Source organism: Eleutherodactylus coqui, chromosome 8, assembly GCF_035609145.1.
Source record: "Eleutherodactylus coqui strain aEleCoq1 chromosome 8, aEleCoq1.hap1, whole genome shotgun sequence".
Lineage (NCBI taxonomy): Eukaryota > Metazoa > Chordata > Amphibia > Anura > Eleutherodactylidae > Eleutherodactylus > Eleutherodactylus coqui.
The window spans coordinates 84,704,398-84,725,465 of record NC_089844.1 but is presented as its reverse complement, the minus strand read 5'-3'; the positions used below and the strand labels follow the sequence as shown (position 1 = coordinate 84,725,465).

The following is a 21,068-nucleotide window of genomic DNA, read 5'->3' as shown; positions in this document are numbered from 1 at the left end:
GCAACCCTTTTGCTGTAGTTCATTGTGTATTTGCAACAGATTGCTATTAAGATCCGCCTCAAATGACCAATGTAACACAGAACATCCCTAGACATGTTACATTGAGATTCAAATTCCTTGCCTTCAACAACTCCTAAATACACTGGGCTGCATTTTTCCTACACTTTGAATATTGGAAGCTTTCATAATGTCAAAAATACTTCATGCTCCAAAGAGAAACCACTTTCTACATATTTCTAGAGTCTCCTCGATTCCCGGTTATTGGACTGTGTTTACACATACATATGCTCGATCATATACGGTATGTTGGTTCCAGATTGCAGATAGATGGTGTCCAGAAGGGAACACTTGGTAACATGCTGGCAGCTATGGTAATTTTGGAGAAACGTTTTCAAATTTTTTTTTCTATGTAGTCAAAGGACAAAACAGATGGAAACCTGCCCCTGTGATGACTTCTTCTTAATTACCAATATGAAATCTTCACTCATACTAAAAATGACATCACCCTCCTTTAGTTTATATTATTTATTTAGCAGAAATAGTAGTTTTTGACTATATACATGATTTTAATAACTGAGGTTTATGGTGGTAGACAATTGGAAAAGCAAAATGCAGCAAACAAATTTAACACAGTGAAGACATCCTGAAGATTTGTCCATACAGTGAATTATCAGTTGTCAAATTGAATTAAAATTCAAAAATATAATATACTGGGAGGTCCTTCACTATAACTCATGGCAGGGAAAAGCATTTCTTGAGAAAGTGAGTCATGTGATTGTATAGATGTTTTCTTCCAGATCCGCCAATTGAATGATCCTTGTCGGTGTACCACTGGAAATGAAAAAGGTTATAAAAAGGATTACATCTTCTTCATGCTGTACAGGGGAGAATCACAAATACTAACAACTTATAGCAATGCCATGGTGCTGGTCGCAATATGTAGTATATCTAGATTTGCGATAGACATAGCGGTCATAATGAAACCAACCAACATCGTGCGCCTTAACCATGTATCAATCCATATACTTCATGGGTTGAGGACTTCCCCAGAGCCCTAAATTAGCTGCTATACAGAAAGTCTAGTATATAACGTAAATGTATGGAACTGATTTAGCAAGCATACAGTTTACTACTTAATATGATTTGTGATCAGCAGTGTATAATGTAACTTCCGCCTGTTGGGTTTTGGACATATGGTTTATATTTGAGTAAATGCTCTGCGGCAGACTTAACATGTTTGATGGTAGAATGCTTTCTTGGTTTCTTGGACCTTTTATAATATAATTCCCTGTGTGTTGACAATGATGCAATTATATATGACTGGTATGAGTAAAAAAAACAAAACTACGAGGAATTCTTAGCTTATAGAAGTACCATGGTGGGGCTTCAGAAGCAAATCTTGACCAAACGTGTTAGAACTAGAGATGAGCGAACGCGTTCGTCCGAGCTTGCTATTCGTGCGAATATTAGGGTGTTCGGGATGTTCGTTATTCGTAACGAACACCATGCGGTGTTCTGGTAAATTAAACTTTCTTCCCTGAGACGTTAGCGCTTTTTTTTGGCCAATATAAAGACAGGGAAGGCATTACAACTTCCCCCTGCAACGTTTAAGCCCTATACCACCCCCCTGCTGTGAGTGGCTGGGGAGATAAGGTGTCACCCGAGTATTGAAATCTGCCCCTCCCGCTGCTCGCTATGGATGCATTCTATATGCGCTCAATGGGGCCAGCGGCAGCAGCGCTGACCCCATTGAGAACATATAGAAGACAAATCCTTCTTCTCTGGCACAGCTGTAACAGCTGTAGCAGAGAAGAACGATGTTTGCCCATTGAATTCAATGGAACCGGCAATACAGCCGACTCCACTGAATGCAATGGGCTGCCGGCGATCGCAGGATGAATGGTCGGAAAGGGGTTAAATATATAACCCCTTTCCTGCAATTCATCCAGAAATGTGTTACACTAAAAATATATACCGGCGTATAAGGCGACGGGGCGTATAAGACGACCCCCCAACTGTCACCTTATACGCCGGTAATACAGTGGAGCAAAGAATAAAAAGCATTACTTACGTTTTTAGATGATCTGCGGCGCTCCTGCAGGCTGTCACTCCCTCCTGGTCCACGGCAGACAAGCTTTCTCCACGAAAGACTTTAAATCCCTGCCTCCAGAAGCACATGTGCCTTCAGCCAATCACAGCCAATGACAATGATGTCATTGAATGGCTGTGATTGGCTGTGTTTCTGGAGGCGGGGATTTCAAGGCTTGAAATCCCCGCCTCCAGAAACACAGCCAATCACAGCCATTCAATGACATCATTGTCATTGGCTGTGATTGGCTGAAGGCACATGTGCTTCTGGAGGCAGGGATTTAAAGTCTTTCGTGGAGAAAGCTTGTCTGCCGTGGACCAGGAGGGAGTGACAGCCTGCAGGAGCGGCGCAGATCATCTAAAAACGTAAGTAATGCTTTTTATTCTTTGCTCCACTGTATTACCGGCGTATAAGGTGACAGTTGGGGGGTCGTCTTATACGCCCCGTCGCCTTATACGCCGGTATATATTTTTAGTGTAACACATTTCTGGATGAATTGCAGGAAAGGGGTTATATATTTAACCCCTTTCCGACCATTCATCCTGCGATCGCCGGCAGCCCATTGCATTCAGTGGAGTCGGCTGTATTGCCGGTTCCATTGAATTCAATGGGCAAACATCGTTCTTCTCTGCTACAGCTGTTACAGCTGTGCCAGAGGAGGACGATCTTTATGCTGACAGTGGGGGGGGGGGGGGCACTCTTGCCGCTATTGTGGCTTAATAGTGGGACCTGTGAACTTGAGATGCAGCCCACCATGTAGCCCCTCGCCTGCCCTATCCGTCACTGTGTCATTCCCATCACTTTCCTGAATTGCCCAGATTTTCACACATGAAAACCTTAGCGAGCATCGGCGAAATACAAAAATGTTCCGGTCGCCCATTGACTTCAATGGGGTTCGTTGTTCGAAACGAACCCTCGAGCATCACGGGAAGTTCGTTACGAATAACGAACACCCGAACATTTTGGTGTTCGCTCATCTCTAGTTAGAACTCTTATGCTGGTTTAGTTTAGGTTTTTATAAGTCTTGTTGAAATTTGGAGGTTTGAGGCCTTTTTAAGTATGGCATTTGTGGAGATCTCAGCTCACAAGCTCTTATGGTGTGATCTTCTGTAATGTCAAATATCATAAAATCTGGGATGTGAGTCCAATCCTGTAACTAGGACAGGAGTGTATCAATATGTGGGCTTTCTATTATTGGTTACCAACTTACCAATAACCCCAATCTAACCACTTATGACAGGAAATCTTAGAACTTTTTGCCCCTATCTTTTTCTCCAGGATCATTTAATTTGCTCTGTTTTGCTAATGTTGTAGGGCCCATGGAAAGGAACTCAGACATAAGTTATCACTTCCTTTTAAAATAATGTGAAAGACAAAGTTGGTCGTCACTTCTTAACAGATTTATTTATTTCAGTATGTTGGGAGGTGCTGACTGACTTTTGCATTGTACATGTGGTGGGGGTGATATTTCCATCTTGGTCAGGCACTCCTACAACTTATCCAAGGCCATTTTTAATTAGCCTACATATATAAAGGTGAAAGCCTGACTCACTGACTGACTCACCGCTAATTCTCTAACTTCCTAGTGTCATACAAACATGAAATTTGGCAGGAGCATTCTTTAGGTCCTAAATAGGAAAAGTAAAGGGGTCACAACTCGATTATTCAATGCTAAGTGCAAAAGTAAGTGCACCCCTAATGTACTTAATCTAATTCTCTAACTTCCCGATGTCGTACAAATTTGAAATTTGGCACAGCCATTCTATAGGTGCTACATAGGGAAAGTAAAGGAGTCACACTCTTATTATTTAATTCTAAGTGCAAAAGTAAGTGACCCCCCCCCCTATGTAAGGTAACTAATAACACACATCTGAACCTCACAAATATGAAATTTACCACGTCCATTCTTTACATCTTAAATGAAAAAAGTAAAGGGGTCACCACTTCAAAATCAATTCTAAGCATGAAAAAATCTGTGCTACATGAGAGAGTTCTTTTCTCAGAAACCTTAAAGCCTACGAAAATGATTTGCATACTGAAAAGAATCTACCTCATCTCTACGTGTATATACTGAGGACAATCTAAAGCTCCTCTATGTGTATATACTAAATCTAAGTCACCTCTTTGTGTATTTACTGAGCAGAATGAAGCGTCCATGGACTGCAGGCATGGAGCATGCCTTTAAGGCTAAGAAGGGGCTGCAACCTCCAGTCTGGGGGTAAATTTGAATAAAAAGGGCGTTACTTTTAATGGTAAAAAGTGAGGAGAGGGAGGGGTGACACTTTCTGCAGAGGGACATCGGTACATGCAGCCTGAGGAGAATCTAACGCTCCTCTGTGTATACATATTTTATTCCTTGGTTTCTCTAAAGTAACCACAACTTCATAAAATTTTCCGTGCGAACAAGAGGTAAACACCTGTTTCAAATTAACTTGGGCAAAGCCGGGTATATCAGCTAGTATAGAATAAAGCTGGTTCCTACCTATCCTGAGTTGATTTTGTAGTTTTGAGCCCACTGTTTAGTGTAGCAACCCAACTGAGTGAGGTTACCTTGAAATTGGTAGATGTGTTAAGATAATTTGATCAAAATGTATGCTAAAAACCCCAGATCTATAAGTGTAGCAGTAATGTCATCTAAAATCATAAACATATCACACATCAGTACAAATCTCACCTCATGCATTTTCTTCATTCTTACAATGATCCACTGCAGCCACCTCGCTCACCTGCTGCTGGGGTTGCTGTCGGTTGCAATCCTCGCTCCCATTCTGCAAGTTACATCCTCTCCTCTGCATGGCCCCTGACTTCTGCTCAAAGGACTTAAAGCACACGCTCCTGCCCCCAGACTTAAAGGACCGGTGCATGCTCCAATACCTAACTAATCCTCTCGTGGTGCCTGTTGTATTAGGCATCCATACCCAGGGATGGATATCTAAGTAATTTTCCTATTTATTGTGACAAAGCCCCAGTTTGTGATCTCCTGCTTTAGATCTCTGCTTGATTCTGACTATCTTCTTCTCTGTATTTCTGATCTTGCCTATGTTTTTGGACCGCAGTATTTGTCTGCTGTCTGCCTGGATCCAACCCCCCCCCCCCCCCCCCCCGATACCTATTTTGCAGTTTCTGCTGTCTGCCCCGATCTTGACTTGTGTAGTGTCAGCAGCCACACAACTGAGAGTATTTCTGTGAGTAACAGCTTGAGGACCCCACACAAGAGACCAAATCCCATTTCAAGGGGTCAAGGTTGAAAACAGGGGTTCCTGAAGTACTGTCTCGAGATATACCCTAATCAAGATTAGTGTGTGGCAAGGCAGATCTACATCCATCTGCCTGACAGTGGTTATTTGTTCAGCCACTAAAATAATGAAACCACCCTGGCTTGGGCCCATAGTTTTCCCATTGTAGATACATTAGCTACCTCTAATTATGCTGAATGGATACATGCCAATAGAACTGTAAATTGCACTAGGTGGCTCATAACAGATATCCTACTCCACTTAGACATGACCTAACATATGATCAGTTAGTAGCTTATACTAAAATAAAGGGTTTTTTTCAGGGACAAAAAAATTGATTGAGTAGGGAATAGTATGAAACTTAAAAATGAGTACTACTTGCCTCCTAAATGAACCCTCACCCAGGAAAGCCAGCCCGGTCCTTAGTGCTCCCATCCTGAAAGCAGCTGCAATAGCCACGTGATCACTACAGCTAATCACTAGCTTCAGCGGTACTACTGTCATGAACGTCACATGACCACTGAAGCCTGTGATTGGCTGCAGCAGTCACATGAACAATGAACAACATATGACCGTTGCAGCAGTTTGAGTGGCTGGAGCAGTGCGGCTAAGCAGCTGTGACGGTGTAGGCAACCATTTCAGAGGTGAGTAGTGCTTATTTTTCACATTTTGCACCATTTCCTGTTCTTACATTTATTTGTAGTCCCAGAAAACCCTTTAAATAATTTTTATAAAGTTCTTTAAAATATGACAATTTACCATGGCTTCAAAATCCACTTGGGCTTCAACCAAAGCTTTGGAAATCTGAGCGGCTTGTTGGAAATGCACATTATCTATGAGGAAACACAAAATCAAATATGTTTGTTGACCTCATCTGTAAAATGGATAAATATTTGACATCTTAGCCATCATGGTGAGATGATGACCTTAACAGCATATTGATAAGAATGATAGCCTCATCTGGGCTTGAGGGCCAGTATAACACACTTTAAACACTTTTCTGCATCATGGAGTATCAGAAACTAAATAGTGTGTGTATTGTTAATCAAACAAACTCATTCTCATATTCTGCCTCTGTTTAGCCTGTAGATTGGTCTTTGATGGCACCTACCATCTGCTGTTCCATGGATGAGTAAGTAATCTACTTTCCTGAAATTCTCTGCCCTGGACATCACAGTTGAATTCTGAAAAGGAAGGAGAAGTAATTCATTAGACATGATTTCTGATGCACAACTAATATAAAAAGCCTTGTGTTTGGTGATGGCATTAACTCTTATGCGAGTCTATGAAATTACCTTTCTATGTTTGACTTTGCCTTTGGAAACTCTAGATTAGAACATTCCAATTTTTCCACTGACTAAGCCACTGTGTTGACTTTGACCGGTTGTTTTGCATAGGGCAATATTAAAAATAGAATAAAAATGTGACTAGAATAGACTGGATGGGAAACATTTACGTAGATAATTAAATGCAGATTTCAAAATGTCCTCCTAAATTGTAAAGTTGACTTAACTTTGAGATTCAAAATACATCCCTTCCACCATTTCTTGAGGGGATAACTATAATCGGCTGGAGAATGTTTATGGGGATGCTGTAGTAGACGTTGGCAATGTAAAGCATTGGATGAAGAAGTTTCAAGCAGGAAAAACTGAAATTTGATATAAGCCGAGAAGTGGCCATTCCTCAACATTAGTTATCCATTAGAACTGATAATATGCTGAGGAGTTGATTAGAGGTGACAGAAACAAATATAGTTCAAGATGTTGCTGATGCTTTGCACATGTCATTTGGTTCTGCAAAAACGATAATGACTGACTTGGGGTATCACCAAGTTTGTGCTAAGTGGGTTCCCAAGCAGTTCACAGTTGATAATTGGAAGAGGTGGGTGGAGGTCTGTCAAGAGCTCCTGGATGACTTTGAAACTGAGGTACAGGAATTTTTCAAAAACGTGGTCACCAGGGATGAGACGTGGGCACATGAACGATCATCACTCGGACGGCCTATCAGGCAACTGTGCCCAACAGGTCATCCTGTGTAAAAGGGCCCTAAGTGGTGAGGTTCTGTAAAAATTGACCTAACCCGTGTAGTGACCAGCTGAGTATGCTACATAACTGCTGTGATAAAGTAATTAAAAATCCATGTGGGACCATGGCACCATCTGTATGGAAGCAGCAGGATGTTTCAATAGTATACATGTGCATCTATTTTTATTAGCTATACAAAGTTTATAGAGTCTTTCTAAAGTTCAACACCTCCGCCCTCCACCCCTATCCCATTAAAAAGTAGTTCCATCCTTGTTGGCAGTGCAAATTAGTGTGATACAGACTCACAAGCTGTAAGCCTTCCGTATATTCCTAGATACCTGATAATTGTGAAGGTTGTCTGATTTTGTTGGAAGACCCATGTACCTCTCTGTATAGATGGATGCTGTAATGAATAAACACAAATATTGAGAAAGAGAAGAAAAAATCTAAACACAACCATTCAGAATAGAGGGGCTCATTTGTTTTTGCACAGCGTATTTACGCAACCAAAACCCACAATACGCCTGTGTGAATGCCCCCTTACCCTAATAACCTGATAGTAACATAGCATCTAAGCATGAAAAAAACCATATGATTATCCAGTTCAGTCTATTATCCTGCAATGTTGATCCAGAGGAAGGCAAAAAAAAACCTTGGTGAGGGAGAAGCCAATTTTCCTCATTGTGAAAAAATTTCTTCCCGACTCCAAATCTGGCAATCGGAATAATCCCCGGATCACCGACCCTTTTGAAGTAATCAGTGACTATAACATGTAATATTACACTCAAGAAATACGTCTGGCCCCTCTTGTACTCTTCTAGTTAGTCTACCATCACCACGTCCTCAGCCAGAGAGTTCTATAGTCTCACTGCTCTTACAGTAAAGAACCCCCAGCTCTATAATATTGATGCACACCATGTAATGCTTAATTTCCCTGTGGTGGCACTGCAGGGAAGTTGAATACTTGCTGCAAGATTTTCCCTGCAGATTGCTTGATATATCAGTAGCAGGACATCATATAATTAGCTATTTTTAAGAGACTTAAAAAAGGCATAGTTGAAAGTCAATAAACTCTTTAAGAATAAAAATCCCTTTAATTACAATCTCCAAAAATATTCCAGCAATAGCCACACCTGCTTTCTGCAATGTTCAACATGCTAGGATAAATACCTGTCCAATATAAACGTGTAATAAATCCTAGAGACCTGTCAACTCCATTAATGACAACGCCTATTAGGATTGCATAATGCATGCAGGAACTAAAGTGATTTTGTTGGTGATTTACATATCCTGTAGCCTAACACATAACTTACCATAATATTCCCAATTAGAAACAGGAGCAACAGCCATCCCACATTTAAAAAGGCCTGTACCTTGGCCAAGGACCATGGATGTTACATAGCCACCATATGACTAAAGGAAGAATAACAGAACAGTTAGTAACAGTGATGGTAAATTGCAGTATTAGTGAATGCATCCTCTAATGATAACACTGGTGAAGGTGCCCATTGTCTATAAAATGTAGAATACCTATGTAGAACATATTCTTAGCCAGATAACTCAATAAAGTAATTAGATTGCATGTGGAGAGTCTTGTCAAGCAGCAGCTGGAGAGTGGCTCAGCTCAACACATCTCGGAGGCGCCGGCGAAGCATTCCAAAGTTTAACATGCAAGTTTTAATAAGACTACAGCACCAATCCACATACATGCCTGTCATTCTCAGGTCAGCATAAGGGACCTGACCAGATCCTTTTAAAGAGGGAACATGTCATGTCCTCGGACTAGCGGGGTCAGCTGTATAGCTTTGCAGCTGCAGACTATGGTGCCTCTTTTCTTTGTACACCCACCTATTCCCCCATACTAATTTCCATTAGGTTTGACTCCAGATGGTTTGAATCTATCAAGTGGACAGTATCCTCCACTTATGGTCAACTGAATGTTGCCTATTGACAATGAGTGGAGGAGGTTGCCCACTTGAGAGATTCAAATCTAAGAGAGGTTGATGTTGGGGAACAGGGGCCTATACAGAGAAAAGAAAAAGCGCAATAGAATTAGCTGTAAAGCTATGCAACCGGGCCTGCTGATCAGAGGACATGATCGATCCTCTTTAAAGATGAAAAGATCCTGCCTCTAGTCAAGTTCAAGAGTAAGTTTGTATGACATGGCAGTTATTCAAATGAATGGCTGACAATGTAATACATAGAAGAACTGTGTCCTCCATCGCGTGACTAGAGTTCTGCTTTGGCTGTAAGATGGGAGGCTCTCTATATGATATCCATATGACCTAACAAGACATATGGAAGAGTTTTGTCGCTATGAGATATCATATTTATTATAGTGGTACTGCTGGTACTTGGAAACAAATACAGTATGTTGGTTTTATCGATGAAACATATACAGAGTTTTGTATTTAGCGTTTATCATGGTCAAGTCCTTGGGTCAGTTGGGCTGGCTGCATAGCTTTGCAGCTGTGGCCCTGCTGTCTTTATTGCTGGTTTTGTTTTTTCTACTGCCCCCATGTTCTTTGAATACAAGTAGCGGGAGCCAAATCTGTCAAGTGGGTGAATTTCCACTGCTCCCTGCTAATAGAAGACATCATATTTGATTGACATTATGCGGTGGAGACCACCTGCTTGACAGATTCAAAGCAGCCGGGGGCTGGATCTACTGAGACTCAGTAGGAGGTAGAAAGAAAAGAAAACCAGCAATAGAATCAGAGGATCTTGCAGCTACAAAGCTATGCAGTCAGCCCCGCTGACCCGAAGACATAGCAGGTACTCTACATATTTTCAAAAATATTTTACTCATGGTCCCTCTTGCACAATATGTTTAGAATTGAAGTAAACACCCTTATCATGTTGGACTCGTTTTCTCATTTCAGACTCTTCATGCTTTTCCAAAACGCTTTTTCTTCATTTTAATCAGTTTTACAAGTACTCAATTTCAAAGAAAATGATGAATCTCCTACATTACATTGTATCTGCTTGTTTTTTCCGTTCTACTTTATCTGCTTTATGATTAATCTGAACAATCTAAAAATAAAAGCTAATGTAGCACCACATTCCTGAGGTTTATAAACCCATTATTGCCTTGAACAAAGTGCAATGATTTACTGCCCCTTCACTGTATGTCATGCAGTAAACCAAGTAAAACATTGTTAATCTCTGAGTGTTGCATCCATCCTCATGAGGCCTTTGGCACAGGTTTACTAGAGCAATAAAGCTAAAGGGTAGTCTTTTGAAATATTAAAAAAAAGTTATTTAATGAATGGAGAGTAATATCTGACACCCTTAAGCCAACGAGCCACAGCCAGCCATACCTCTCATCTGCAATATTACATTTTGGCCATTCAGAAAAATGAGAGATGCTACTTGTTAGCAGCTCTCCACTCTACTGAATATAGTGTTGTACGGATCAATAGTACTGTGGTTGTTGCGGCAGTTCTGGGATTGCTGCTATGCTGAAAATCTGGTTTTGCAGGTGCTTCTCCATCTTCTGGCTTTGGTGGGTGTGGTATTAGGTAAACATGCTTAGCTGCACCTGAGGGTAATTGTTATGGCTATTTAGTTTGGCTGATGCTGGAAATGAATTGCTGTTGAATCTTCAGTCTAGCTCTGACTGTGGTCTCAGTTAGAGATTGCTCCTAGATCGAACATTTGTCCTGTTGCATCAAAGCTAAGTTTGTGTTTTCTTTCCAATTGTGTTGCTTATGTTTCCCCTGTCCCACATAGGGTTAACTAAGGGCAGAGGTACGATGACAAGTACGTCCTTGTCAGGGCAAATTGCCTGCATTTAGGCAGGTCCTCATCCCTGAAGTTATTTTGATAAAGAGTTCCCATATTTTGGTTTGTTTTTGTTTTTACACAGCTTGCGCACATTTTTGTGAGATCAGCAGGTTACGGATCCAGCACGTCCTGAGTAGACGTGACAGTGCTGCTATAGGCCCATACTGTGACTTGGCGGTGTATGCTTCCTCCACTAAAGCACCCTCCTCCTCCATCTCCTCCTCCAACGCAACCTCTGTCTCGCAATCAAGATGTGTCAGCAGGAGCAGCACGTCGCCAGCAGTCGGTGTCGCGCGGCGTGGCAGCACAGCGGTGGGCAAGCGGCAGCAGGCCGTGCTGGAACTACTCAGCTTAGGAGATAAGAGGCACACGGCCCACGAACTGCTGCAGGGTCTGACAGAGCAGACCGACCGCTGGCTTGCGCCGCTGAGCCTCCAACCGGGCATGGTCGTGTGTGACAACGGCCGTAACCTGGTGGCGGCTCTGCAGCTCGGTAGCCTCACGCATGTGCCATGCCTGGCCCACGTCTTTAATTTGGTGGTTCAGCGCTTTCTGAAAAGCTACCCACGCTTGTCAGACCTGCTCGGAAAGGTGCGCCGGCTCTGCGCACATTTCCGCAAGTCCCACACGGACGCTGCCACCCTGCGCACCCTGCAACATCGGTTTAATCTGCCAGTGCACCGACTGCTGTGCGACGTGCCCACACGGTGGAACTCTACGCTCCACATGTTGGCCAGGCTCTATGAGCAGCGTAGAGCTATAGTGGAATACCAACTCCAACATGGGCGGTGCAGTGGGAGTCAGCCTCCTCAATTCTTTTCAGAAGAGTGGGCCTGGTTGGCAGACATCTGCCATGTCCTTGGTAATTTTGAGGAGTCTACCCAGGTGGTGAGCGGCGATGCTACAATCATTAGCGTCACCATTCCTCTGCTATGCCTCTTGAGAAGTTCCCTGCAAGGTATAAAGGCAGACGCTTTGCGCTTGGAAACAGAGCCGGGGGAAGACAGTATGTCTCTGGATAGTCAGAGCACCCTCCTGTCTATATCTCAGCACGGTGAGGAGGAGGAGGAGGAGGAAGATGAGGAGGAGGGGGAAGAGACAGCTTGGCCCACTGCTGACGGTACACATGCTGCTTGCCTGTCATCCTTTCAGCGTGTATGGCCGGAGGAGGAGGATCCTGAAAGTGATCTTCCTAGTGAGGACAGCCATGTGTTGCGTACAGGTACCCTGGCACACATGGCTGACTTCATGTTAGGATGCCTTTCTCGTGACCCTCGCGTTACACGCATTCTGGCCACTACGGATTACTGGGTGTACACACTGCTTGACCCACGGTATAAGGAGAACCTTTCCACTCTCATACCCGAAGAGGAAAGGGGTTCGAGAGTGTTGCTATACCACAGGACCCTGGTGGACAAACTGATGGTAAAATTCCCATACGACAGCGCTAGTGGCCGAAGGCGCAGTTCCGAGGGCCAGGTAGCAGGGGAGGCGCGGAGATCAGGCAGCATGTACAGCACAGGCAGGGCAATACTCTCTAAGGCCCTTGACAGCTTTATGGCTCCCCAGCAAGACTGTGTCACCGCTCCCCAGTCACGGCTGAGTCGGCGGGAGCACTGTAAAAGGATGGTGAGGGAGTACGTAGCCGATCGCACGACCGTCCTCCGTGACGCCTCTGCCCCCTACAACTACTGGGTGTCGAAGCTGGACACGTGGCCTGAACTCGCGCTGTATGCCCTGGAGGTGCTTGCTTGTCCTGCGGCTAGCGTCTTGTTAGAGGGGGTGTTTAGTGTGGCTGGGGGAATCATCACAGATAAGCGTACCCGCCTGTCAACCGACAGTGCCAACAGGCTAACACTCATCAAGATGAACAAAGCCTAGATTTCCCCAGACTTCTCTTCTCCACCAGCGGACAGCAGCGATACCTAAGCAATACGTAGGCTGCACCCGCGGATGGAAGCATCGTTCTCTATCCCCATCAAAAACGGGGACCTTTTTGCTTCATCAATCTGTGTATAATATTCCTCCTGCTCCTCCTCGTGAAACCTCACATAATCACGCCGAACGGGCAATTTTTCTTAGGCCCACAAGGCTCAGTCATATAATTTTTCTAAACAATTTTTAGACGTTTCAATGCTCATTAAAGCGTTGAAACTTGCACCTGAACCAATTTTTATTTTAACTGGGCTGCCTCCTGGCCTAGTTACCAATTAAGCCACATTAACCAAAGCGATTAATGGGTTTCACCTGCCCTCTTGGTTGCGCATGGGCAATTTTTCTGAGGTACATTAGTACTATTGGTACACCAATTTTTGGGGGCCCTCGCCTACAGTGTAATCAAATTAATTTTTAGCCCACCTGCATTACAGCTGACGTTACATCAGCTGTGTTGGGCACTGCAATGGGATGTATTTATGTACCGCCAGTGGCTTCCTGGCACCCACCCATGCTGTGGGTCCACACGGAGTTGTAACTACATGTGTCCACTTCTAAAGAACCCGTCTGACTGGGGCATGCAGTGTGGGCCGAAGCCCACCTGCATTAAACATGACATTATTACCTCAGCTGTGATGGGCAATGCAATGGGATATATTTATGTACAGCCGGTGGGTTCCAGGGAGCCACCCATGCTGTGGGTGCACACGGAATTCCCATTGCGGAGTTGTACCTGCCTGTGACTATTTATAAAAAAACGCGGTCTGACTGGGGCATGCAGACACCTTGACAGAATGAATAGTGTGTGGCACATAGGTTCCCCATTGCTATGCCCACGTGTGCAGCTCCAGATGGAGGTGGCACAGGATTGGATTTCTCATTGCTTCTGTACAGCATTGTGGACTATCGCCCCGCCCCTTTTAAAGAGGGTCGCTGCCTAGCCGTGCCAACCCTCTGCAGTGTGTGCCTGCTTTTCCTCTGGCAGACGCACTTATAAATAGACATGAGGGTGGCGTGGCATGAGGGCAGCTGAAGGCTGGGCAGGGACAGTTTGGTGTGCGCTGTGGACACTGGGTCGTGGGGGGGTTTGGGCAGCATGTAACCCAGGAGAAGTGGCAGCAGAGTGTCATGCAGGCAGTGATTGTGCTTTGTTGGAGGTAGTGTGGTGCTTAGCTAAGGTATGCATTGCTAATGAGGGCTTTTCAGAAGTAAAAGTTGTTGGGGGGGGCCCACTCTTGCCGCTATTGTGGCTTAATAGTGGGACCTGGGAACTTAAGATGCAGCCCAACATGTAGCCCCTCGCCTGCCCTATCCGTTGCTGTGTCGTTCCCATTACTTTCTTGAATTGCCCAGATTTTCACAAACGAAAACCTTAGCGAGCATCGGCGATATACAAAAATGCTCGGGTCGCCCATTGACTTCAATGGGGTTCGTTATTCGAAACGAACCCTCGAGCATCGCGAAAAGCTCGTCTCGAGTAACGAGCACCCGAGCATTTTGGTGCTCGTTCATCTCTAATGCTGACATATGCCCTTATCCACTGCCTTGTGGAGAGATTAGGTGGTTGAGAGGCATGTGTCCCAGCCAACTAATCGGTGCTTGGCCATGTACATTTATTCCAACTCCTCCTCATGCAGGACATAGGTTATACTTCTAGTCTGAAGGTGTTACTGGTCTAGTCGGCGGCTCCTATCTTGTTCCACGGTTCAGCTAAGTCTGTTTGGTTTAAGTGTAATCTGAGGTGTTATAACATCTGTCTCCTGATTTATAACAATTTATGCATTGACTGGTCAGCTAGTTCATGGTGGTCTGTGTAACATCTACTCTGCATAAGTTGTTTTCCATTCTTGTCATCATTATTCCTGTTTCCATCCATTGAAAGTCAGGACTGCCCTACGTTCCTGAGTCAGAAGGCAATAGAAAAAAAAGGGAGAGCGGAGCAACACCCAGAAAGAAATAGGCAGGTTTCTTTGTGAAATATGTTTCCACTCTCCCCAAAGAAGGATTATAACAGTTTCTAACTGATGTAGCCAACCCAAGGATCGTCGACCTTCAAGGAGGACGCATGTATAAGTCAGTAAGAAATAAAAGGTGGGTTTTTGGTGCAACCTACTTTCGAGAAGCACAAGATCTTAGTTTTTTAGCTCAACTCCTCTGTTTTAGTTAGACCAGCATAAATAGATGTGTTTTGGGGCTGTAATGTCCCTTCCTCAGTCTTTGCTGGGGACACACATCTGGAGCGTCATTAGTGTTGGGACATGTGCCTTTTTCAAATTAGAGGAGAGGAGCACTCCTCTCACTCACACGCAGTGCTCTTCTCCTCTGGTTTGAAAAAGACACAAGTCCCAGCATTACTGACACTTTAGATGTGTGTCTCCGGCAAATACCAATACGTCTATTTATGGTGGCCTAAATAAAACAAGAGTTGAGCTAAATAACCTAACATCTCATGTTACTGACTTGCCCTAAGTTCCTGACATGGGGTTGTCCTCATCAGGGCGAGTGCTCCACTTTTAGGTAGGATTTCCTCCCATAAGCAGTTTGGTATTTATTCTTTTTTTTTTTTGTAAAGATACTACGGCATCTACATCATGACAATCAATGTCAACCAACATCCTGATGTTCGAAGTGTGGCTGCAGCAGGTCTTGGATGAATCAAAACATTAATTTAGTGGTAATCAAGACTCTGATTTGGATCCAGAATATATAAGTAGAATATATCAAAATATTTCTTTAAATGTTCATTTAGGCATTTCACTTTTCATTTCATTGTTTAAAAAAAATAATTATCAGCATTTCCGTTTTTTGAGCTTATTGCTTTAGTTTAAATTGTCAGTTTACAGAAGGACAGATGGTGCTTGTGAAAAAAAAAAACACAGCATATCCTATTCTGGTCCATGTCATGGATAAGAGCCAGGACATGCAACATCCGCTGCCCCCAGACTTTCGGCAGCACATAGACAGGGTGTTCGTGCGCTCTTCGATGCCATTTGTGGGCACATCTGATTGCAACGTAAGAGTTAAAAAGCTACCAATATATGTCCTTTTGAAATACTGTAGACAACTCCTCTTTATTTAACATTCATGTAAAATAAAGATCTGTATATAATCTATGAAGAGTAGAGATGAGCGAGCATACTCGTCCGAGCTTGATGCTCGTTCGAGTATTAGGGCGTTCGAGATGCTCGTTACTCGAGACAAGCACCACGCGATGTTCGAGTTACTTTCACTTTCATCTCTGAGACATTTGCGCGCTTTTCTGGATATTAGAAAGACATGGAAGGCATTACAACTTCCTCCTGTGATGTTCCAGCCCTATACCACCCCCCTGCAGTGAGTGGCTGGGGAGATCAGGTGACACCCGAGTATTTAAATCTGCCCCGCCCGCGGCTCGCCACAGATGCATTCTGACCAAGATCAGGGAAAGTGCTGCTGATGCTGCTGCTGCTATAGGGAGAGTGTTAGGTGTTATTTTAGTCTTCAAGAACGCCAACGGTTGGGGAAAAATACTATATTTGGGCTGCCTGTGATCGTCTTCAGTGTACTGCGTGTCTGCTGGGGGTAGTAGTTCTAATTAATACGCAGCTAAGCGTTACAGCAGGCTTGTGCAAAATTGTTTCCTGGCTCTGCTGTGCCCATTACATCACCGCCGTCATAGCGCCAGAGGGAAACAGTATACATAATATACGCTGCATAAAGTATCTGTCTGGTGTTTCAGCTCACCATTTAAAAAAAGGGAAGCCAAATACTTAAGGCCTACCCCTGCCCTTTGGCCACTTGACTGCTTCTGCGCTGTGAATTCCACTAGCTCAGTCATACGCACCTACATCTCACTACAGGCGTGCGCAAAATTGTTTCCTGGCTCTGCTGTGCGTTCCGTAAGCGAAGTCAGCCTCCAACCACAGGCCAATAAGCGGCACATTTAATTAAAGCGTTCTGTTTCTGCTCTACTCGTAATACACCATGAGTGGTAGGGGTAGGCCTAGAGGAAGTGGACGCGGGCGAGGACGCAGAGGCCCAAGTCAGGGTGTGGGCACAGGCCGAGCTCCTGATCCAGGTGTATCGCAGCCGAGTGCTGCGGGATTAGGAGAGAGGCAAGTTTCAGGGGTCCCCAGATTCATCTCACAATTAATGGGTCCATGCAGTAGACCTTTATTAGAAAATGAGCAGTGTGAGCAGGTTCTGTCGTGGATGGCAGAAAGTGCATCCAGCAATCTATCGACCACCCAGTCTTCTACGCTGTCCACAGCTGCAACTCTGAATCCTCTGGCTGCTGCTCCTCCTTCCTCCCAGCCTCCTCACTCCATTACAATGACACATTCTGAGGAGCAGGCAGACTCCCAGGAACTGTTCTCGGTCCCTGCATTGCAGGACCCTGGCGGACAAACTGCTGGTAAAATTCCCATCCGACAGCGCTAGTGGCAGAAGGCGCGGTTCCGAGGGCCAGGTAGCAGGGGAGGCGCGGAGATCAGGCAGCATGTACAGCACAGGCAGGGGAACACTCTCCAAGGCCTTTGACAGCTTTATGGCCCCCCCAGCAAGACTGTGTCACCGCTCCCCAGTCAAGGCTGAGTTGGCGGGAGCACTGTAAAAGGATGGTGAGGGAGTACGTAGCCGATCGCACGACCGTCCTCCGTGACGCCTCTGCCCCCTACAACTACTGGGTGTCGAAGCTGGACACGTGGCCTAAACACGCGCTGTATGCCCTGGAGGTGCTTGCTTGTCCTGCGGCTAGCGTCTTGTCAGAGAGGGTGTTTAGTGCGGCTGGGGGAATCATCACGGATAAGCGTATCCGCCTGTTAACCAACAGTGCCGACAGGCTTACACTCATAAAGATGAACAAAGCCTGGATTTCCCCAGACTTCTCTTTTCCACCAGCGGACAGCAGCAATACCTAAACAATACGTAGGCTGCACCCGCGGATGGAAGCATCGTTCTCTATCACCATCAAAAACGGGGCCTTTTAGCTTCATCAATCTGTGTATTATATTCCTCCTCCTCCTCCTGCTCCTCCTCCTGAAACCTCACGTAATCACACCAAACAGGCAATTTTTCTTAGGCCCACAAGGCTCAGTCATATGACTTTAGTAAACAATGTTTATACCTTTCAATTCTCATTAAAGCGTTGAAACTTGCACCTGAACCAATTTTTATTTTAACTGGGCTGCCTACAGGCCTAGTTACAAATTAAGCCACATTAAGCAAAGCGATTAATGGGTTTCACCTGCCCTCTTGGTTGGGCATGGGCAATTTTTCTGAGGTACATTAGTACTGTTGGTACACCAATTTTTTTGGGCCCTCGCCTACAGTGTAATCCTAGTAATTTTTATGGGCTTCGCCTGCACTCATGGTACAGCAAGGTGTGTGGGGTTGGCCTACACTTTTGCTACATAAATGTAACTGGGGCCTTGTCTATACTGCAACTACTGAAATGTGAAAGAGATTGTTATCTCCCTAAACTGCTGCAATGGGAATGTTACTGTGGCCTGTCTTGACTGCTACTACTACTGAAATGGAACTAATACTGTACTCCCCCTATACCGCTGCTTCGGAATTGTTACTGGGGCCTGTCTTGACTGCTACTATTACTGAAATGGAACTAAGACTGTGCTCCCCCTATACTGCTGCTAGTGATATGTTACTGAGGCCTGTCTAGACTGCTACTACTACTGAAATGGAAGTAATACTGTGCTCCCCCTATAATGCTGCTAGTGATATGTTACTGGGGCCTATCCCTAATGCTACCGCTGAAATGTTACTAATTCTGGGCTCTACCTATACCGCTGCTAATGCTATGTCACTGGGGTGTGGAAACGGAGGCTTCCCAAAGACATGATGGTGGCGAGGCCATTTTCCACCAACGCGGTTACTGTTAAGGTGCATATAACCACAGACACGTGGAGAGGACACATAGTGCCTCAAAAACATCCCCCTCCTCCTCCAACAATGAAAACATTCTTGGCAAATACCTTTGCATTGGTCCGTCTGGTGGCAGTCCAAGAATTTCACCTTTACCGACACAACAAGAGAGGCCCCCCACCATCCCCCCGCCACGGCCCACTGAATCCTGGCCACATTCCGAAAACCAACTAAATAAAACCGCGCTACTAGGTCCGCAGTCGCCACCACATTCCCACCAACGCGGTTACTGTTAAGGTACATATTACCAGTCTGACTGGGGCATGCACTGTGGGCCGAAGCACACCTGTATTGTATGTGACGTTAGCTCTGCTGAGCAGGGCACTGCAATGGGATACATTTATGAACCGGCGATGGGTTCCAGGGAGCCACCCATGCTCCCACCCACAGGGACTTCACATTAGGGATTTGTACCTGCCAGTGTGTATGTATTAAAAACCCCAGTCAGACTGGGGCATGCAGTGTGGGCTGAAGACCACCTGCATTTAATCGGACGTAACCTCAGCTGTGCTGGGCAATGCAGTGGGATATATTTATGTACCGCCGGTGGGTTCCAGGGAGCCACCCATGCTGTGGGTCCACAGGGACTTCACATTAGGGATTTGTACCTGCCAGTGTGTATGTATTAAAAACCCCGGTCAGACTGGGGCATGCAGTGTAGGCCGAAGACCACCTGCATTTAATCGGACGTTACCTCAGCTGTGATGGGCAATGCAATGGGATATATTTATGTACCGCCGGTGGCTTCCTGGGAGCCACCCATGCTGTCGGTCCACACGGAGTTGTAACTGCATGTGTCTACTTATAAAGAACCCCAGTCTGACTGGGGCATGCAGTGTGGGCCGAAGCCCACCTGCATTAAACCTGACTTTACCTCAGCTGTGCTGGGCACTGCAATGGGATTTATTTATGTACCGCCGGTGGGTTCCAGGGAGCCACCCATGCTGTGGGTGCACACGGAATTTCCATTGCGGAGTTGTACTTGCCTGTGACTATTTATAAAAAACTCCGGTCTGACTGGGGCATGCAGACACCTTGACAGAATGAATAGTGTGTGGCACATGGGTTCCCCATTGCTATGCCCACGTGTGCAGCTCCAGATGGAGGTGGCACAGGATTGGATTTCTCATTGCTTCTGTACAGCATTGTGGGCTATCGCCCCGCCCCTTTTAAAGAGGGTCGCTGCCTGGCCCTGCCAAGCCTCTGCAGTGTGTGCCTCCGGTTCCTCCTCATAGCAGACGCACTTATAAATAGACATGAGGGTGGTGTGGCATGAGGGCAGCTGAAGGCTGGGCAGGGACACTTTGGTGTGCGCTGTGGACACTGGGTCGTGCAGGGGGGGGGGGTTTGGGCAGCATGTAACCCAGGAGAAGTGGCAGCGGAGTGTCATGCAGGCAGTGATTGTGCTTTGTTGGAGGTAGTGTGGTGCTTAGCTAAGGTATGCATTGCTAATGAGGGCTTTTCAGAAGTAAAAATTGTTGGGATCGGGGGGGGCCTGGGAACTTGAGATGCAGCCCAACATGTAGCCCCTCGCCTGCCCTATCCGTTTCTGTGTCGTTCCCATCACTTTCTTGAATTGCCCAGATTTTCACAAATGGAAACCTTAGCGAGCATCGGCGATATACAAAAATGCTCGGGTCGCCCATTGACTTCAATGGGGTTCGTTACTCGAAACGAACCCTCGAGCATCGCGAAAAGTTCGTCTCGAGTAACGAGCACCTGAGCATTTTGGTGCTCGCTCATCTCTAATGAAGAGCACATACACACATGCAATGTTCTCCATGACACAGATAGCGCTGCTAGCCAGCTGTCAAAAGTACATTAGCCCAGATTTGATGTCTGAGCTAAACTTCCTGCTTAGTCAATAAAAAGACTGCAAAGCAAATAGAATATTGCTGTTCAAATAAATGATAAACGTAGACTTGGCAATATTATAAGGCACTTAGCCACACACCGTTATAGAAAACACGACTTTGAATAACAGAAGATTCAGTTGAATGTAGTATGGGAAGTGGTAACTCACTAACTTACCGTGCTATGGTCTGGATATCCGCATACAATAGATATGCTTAGCAGATA

The 21,068-nt window shown here is 45.1% G+C and overlaps 1 protein-coding gene across 1 annotated transcript in view; it reads right to left on the bottom strand.

The window, feature by feature from the left end:
* Positions 1 to 510: 510 nt before the first annotated feature.
* Positions 511 to 21,068, bottom strand: part of LOC136576562 (prolyl endopeptidase FAP-like) — a 134,765-nt gene continuing 114,207 nt past the window's right edge. The window contains exons 22-26 of the mRNA XM_066575935.1: positions 8,663 to 8,762; positions 7,688 to 7,752; positions 6,437 to 6,509; positions 6,085 to 6,158; positions 511 to 831 (exon numbers count right to left, since the gene is read on the bottom strand). Coding sequence (XP_066432032.1) covers positions 733 to 831; positions 6,085 to 6,158; positions 6,437 to 6,509; positions 7,688 to 7,752; positions 8,663 to 8,762 — 411 coding nt within the window. The 3' untranslated portion in view covers positions 511 to 732. The remainder of the gene's footprint in view (positions 832 to 6,084; positions 6,159 to 6,436; positions 6,510 to 7,687; positions 7,753 to 8,662; positions 8,763 to 21,068) is intronic.